A 4573-nucleotide genomic window follows, 5' to 3' on the forward strand; every position below is an offset into this window, starting at 1 on the left:
CACCTCAGCAAAATGGTGTCGCTGAGCGTATGAATAGAACATTACTTGAAAGGGTGAGGTGTATGCTTGCAAGTTCTGGTCTTTCAAAAAAGTTCTGGGGTGAAGCTGTTTGTACTGCTGCTTATTTGATAAATAGGTCTCCTTCTGTGCCTTTGAATGGTAAATGTCCAGAATCTGTGTGGTCTGGTACTCAAATTAATTTATCAAACTTGAAAGTTTTTCGTTGTTCTGCTTTTGTGCATCAAAAAATTGACAAACTTGAACCAAAGTCTGTGAAATGTGTTTTTCTTGGCTATCCTGATGGGGTTAAAGGTTATAGATTGTGGCTAAGGGATCAATCTGGTTTTAAAGTGTTAATCAGTAGGGATGTTGTTTTCAATGAGTTTGAATTCCCCTGTTTATCTGCTCATTTACCTATTCCTGAACCTGCCACTGCTCCAAACAAGGTGGAGTATTTACTTGGTCCAAGTCATGATGCTGAAAATGTGCAAGATGTTCCTGTTGTGAATGATTTATCTGAAAATCTTTCTGAAACTGCTTCTGATAGTCAAGTTGATGCTGATGTGCATGAAGAAATTGCTGAAAATGTGCCTGAAACTGATATTAGTGACACTACAAGAAAAATGATTTTCCGCAGCACGTCATCAACAGCGTGCATTAAAAGCACGCTGCGAATAGTATTTTTAACAGCGTGCACTCATATGTGCGCTGTTAATATTGTTGCACTTGAAAGAAATAACGGCGTGCATTAAAAGCACGCTGCGGATAGTAATATTCGTAGCATGCATTTATGTGTGCTGTTAATAAATTATATAAACGACAGCGTGTAGTTATATATGAGCTGTTAATAACCTATACAATTTTTGCAGCTTATTATTAACAGCGCACAATAAAGGTATGCTGTAAATAATACACTACAACATTAACGGCGCACATTTAAAGCGTGCTGTTTATATTTTTATTCGCGGCGTGCACGTACATGCGTGCTGTTAATAATATTAGAAATCACTCAAACAATATTATTTGCAGCGTGCCCGTGTAGACACGCTGTTAATATTATTAGAACACACTCTATTGCAGCGTGCGATGCGTGCTATTAATAATAGTGAAATAAATTTGCGCCAATTTCCCAAATTACTTACGCATCTCCGCGCCTTCCTCTGTTTTTCTCGTAATGAGTTAGGACAGCCGATTGGAGATAATTCAATTACATACGCTTCTTTTTTAGGTTGCATGATAAAGGAATTTGTGCCATATACATTGGATGGATGGAATGACATAGATGAAGAAGTGAAGGATAGAATGTGGAGTTGTCTTCAGGTAATATCTTCAGTCACTTCATTTTTCGTTTCATTTTTTATTATATGTTGTAGAAATATTTTCGTGTTTCTATGTACAGATGAATTATAAAGTTGAGGATTGGGAAAAAAAATCAATTTTCCAAAAGTTAGCAAAATTGTGGCGTGATAGAAAATCCAAACTTCAAATACTTGTACGAGAAGCTAATACAAGTCGAGTGGCTTCACGAAATCTCAGTCTTTTGAAGCCCGAATTTATGGACCAAAATCAATGGGACTTATTTGTAAAGAGGACACTATCACCTACCTTTCAAGTAAGTACGAATTCACTTTTTTCCTTTTTTAAATCTAGAATTCAGGTTCTGTCTCTTTCTTTGCGTAAAATCACAGCCTCTCCTTTCTAATGGAAAGATTGAGTAATCGATCATGGGTTTCTTGGCTTTACTGTAGGGGTGATTGTAAAGAGTCACAAAAATTTTTCATGTGCTTCTGCAACTTTTTGTGTGCCCCTTGCATTGCTTTGGCCATGACCGTCCCGCGGCTTTCAGTCTAAGCTTACATAATTACGGGGTTTATGTGAATTGCTCAAAAAGTTAGCAGCATAGTACAATATAAAAACGACATTGTCATGTTTTTGACAATCATATATCGACATGTTATAATTTTTTATAGTTGATAAGTAAGATCGATGTCAAATATATAATTTATTTGTTCCAGAAACTGTTTATTCGATAAAAAATCAAACAATTGTGGTATTTATTTGTTCACTCCACCAGTGACACTCGCTGTATTTATTTGTTCTTCTTTTTTCCCTAGCCCAATATCTATATTTAATAACTACATTTGTAATGATTCCACCATTACAGGTTAGCAATTTATCATGATTGTTACTCTTGCTCGGGGTTACATTGCTTCTTTTTGTTGCAATTCACTTGATAATACTTGTAATTAATATCTTGGTTATGTTATATCTCAGGAAAAGAGTGCAAAATTTAGAACAATGAGGGAAAAAAAGACCACATTCACACAATGAGCCGGAGAGGTTATGCTCGTTTGACTCACATTATGGTAAATATAAATTTTTTATATTTTCTAATTTAAGTAATAAGTAATGGTATATATATACATCTTTTGAATTTATATATTTCTATATTTAAGGAGAAGACAACTCAGGGAGATGCAAAAATTACAAGATCACAAGTTTGGATTGAAGGGCACAAGAAAAAAAATGGGGAACCTATTATTGAAGCTGTTGGAGAGAAAATGGTAATAGAATTATATATGTCTTTTTTATTTGCATCAGATCCTAAGAAAAAATGACCAACATAAATTTGTTATTTTCTCAGAAATTATCTTTGTTTGCAGAAACAAATACAAGAATGTCCGCCTGAATCTCAAAACACAACTAACATTGCTGATGATGCAATTAGCCTTGTGTTTGGCAAGGAAACTCGGGGTAGAGTGCGTGGGATGGGCTTTGGAGTTACACCATCAAAAGTTGGAGCTTATGTACAACAAAATGGCACTGTTAAACAACTTCAAAATATGGTGCATAACCTTCAACAAGAAATACAAGAAATGAAGTCCATGTTTTTACAAAGTATGAGACAACAAAATCAACAAGAACAGGTTAGTAATTAAATAACATACCAAATCAGTTTGATATATTGTACACTTAAATGCTTTTGGATTATCATGAAGACATGCTTGGCACAATTTGTTTGTATACTTAGGTTGCTAGTGGTGGCATTGGTAGCAGTATTGGGAATGAAGTTGGTAGCAATAGTGATATCAATATTGGTGCAAAGAAAATTTGTAATGTTAAAAAACATCTTGCTACAGCTCAGGTAACTATCTTAAAATTATGTGTTTCTAAAATACAAGATTTTTACAAAATAGGAATTGTAAAATTAACAAATTTGTATTGTTTTTATTTGCAGTCAAATTTGAAGAAAGTGAGTTGTGGAGATATATGTCCTAACAGTAAATGTAAGTTGCTTGATTGGTCTGTTGATGAATTAGTTGTTGCAGAAGGTCGAATTGCATCTACAGATCCAAACACAAAAGTGCATCATGTTGTTCTTGGTAGATCTTGTTGGAAAGTTTGGATTGATAAGGTTTTGGTAGAGAAGGTGGATCTAATTCGACCAAATGATGAAATGCAGTTTCTCGATGACGCAATAGGAAGCACGGTCGCATGGTTATCTAAATTTGTAGTATTGTGTGATTGATATAGATTCTACATACTTCCATGGATTGAAAATTTAATTATTGGTATGTTCTAGCTATTTTGTGACAGATTTTGTATCTTGAGACTTTCAGTTTTGGTAAATATGATGAAAAAGAATGACTTTTATTAATTTTGTGTGTGGATATTATACTTAAATTTGCACAAAATATATTATTCGTTTCTGTGAAAAAATCGCGTTTTTCTGTTTTCCAAGCTCCGCGGCGCTAGGCAGATGAAATTGAATTTTTTCAACAGCGTGCAAACATACGCTGTCGATTCTTCTATCAACGACGTGATGTGCGCGCTGTTGATTCTTGCATATATTCGCAGCGTGCGATGCGAGCTGTCGATTTTATATATTCGCAGCGTGCGAGACCTGCTGTTGATTCTACTATGCACGACGTTTTTTCGCAGCGTGCAATCCGTGCTGTTGATTCCATATAGTCACAGCGTGCGAGACCTGCTGTTGATTCTACTATCCACGACGTTTTTTCGCAGCGTGCAATACGTGCTGTTGATTCCATATATTCGCAGCTCGCATTATACGCTGTCAATACATTATTCGCAGCTCGCATTATACGCTGTTAATACCTATGACTTTCGACAGCTTTTAACTATACAGCACGCAATGCGTGCTGCGGAAATCCCATTTGCACGCTGCGGAAAGTCATTTTTGTTGTAGTGTGATTTGAATGATTATCAATTGGCTAGGGATAGATCTAGAAGAAATACTAGGCAGCCACAACGCTTTGATGATTTTCATATGACTTCTCATGCATTTAGTGTGTTTGAGTCGATTGATAACCTTGAACCTAAGTCATATGAAGAGGCTTTAAAATCTGAAAATTCTGTGCAATGGTTAAATGCGATGAATGAAGAAATTAACTCTCTGCATGTTAACAACACTTGGATTCTTGTACCTAGACCTGATAATTGTTCTGTTGTGGACTGTAAGTTGTTATTTAAGGTCAAGAATGAATGTGAATCTGTTAGATTTAAAGCTAGGTTAGTGGCTAAGGGCTTTACTCAAAAGGAAGGGATAGAC

At 35.4% G+C, this 4573-nt stretch overlaps 1 protein-coding gene across 3 annotated transcripts; it reads left to right on the top strand.

The window, feature by feature from the left end:
• Nucleotides 1–1176: 1176 nt before the first annotated feature.
• On the top strand, nt 1177–3658 carry LOC140814560 (uncharacterized). Of its 3 annotated transcripts, XM_073173583.1 has the most exons (6): nt 1339–1612; nt 2275–2366; nt 2457–2564; nt 2664–2927; nt 3032–3145; nt 3239–3658. In XM_073173583.1, the coding sequence occupies exons 2-6, from the start codon at nt 2328–2330 to the stop codon at nt 3527–3529; spliced, it is 816 nt and encodes a 271-aa protein (XP_073029684.1). In that variant the 5' UTR covers nt 1339–1612; nt 2275–2327; the 3' UTR covers nt 3530–3658. The 3 variants fall into 3 exon arrangements, with proteins under 3 accessions (XP_073029682.1, XP_073029683.1, XP_073029684.1); XM_073173581.1 differs by lacking the exons at nt 2275–2366; nt 2457–2564 and adding an exon at nt 1177–1320 and having other exon boundaries at nt 1400–1612; XM_073173582.1 differs by lacking the exons at nt 2275–2366; nt 2457–2564; nt 3032–3145 and adding an exon at nt 1177–1320 and having other exon boundaries at nt 1400–1612.
• The last annotated feature ends 915 nt before the right edge of the window (nt 3659–4573 follow it).

The sequence above is a fragment of the Primulina eburnea genome, chromosome 15, assembly GCF_022965805.1.
Source record: "Primulina eburnea isolate SZY01 chromosome 15, ASM2296580v1, whole genome shotgun sequence".
Taxonomy (NCBI): Eukaryota; Viridiplantae; Streptophyta; class Magnoliopsida; order Lamiales; family Gesneriaceae; genus Primulina; species Primulina eburnea.

Coding starts and splice junctions, on each gene's coding strand:
- LOC140814560 (XM_073173581.1), top strand. CDS start 1,234: ATGATAAAGGAATTTGTGCCATATACATTGGATGGATGGAATGACATA. Junction 1,613..2,663: donor CACTATCACCTACCTTTCAA/GTAAGTACGAAT, acceptor CTTTGTTTGCAG/AAACAAATACAAGAATGTCC. Junction 2,928..3,031: donor AACAAAATCAACAAGAACAG/GTTAGTAATTAA, acceptor TTGTATACTTAG/GTTGCTAGTGGTGGCATTGG.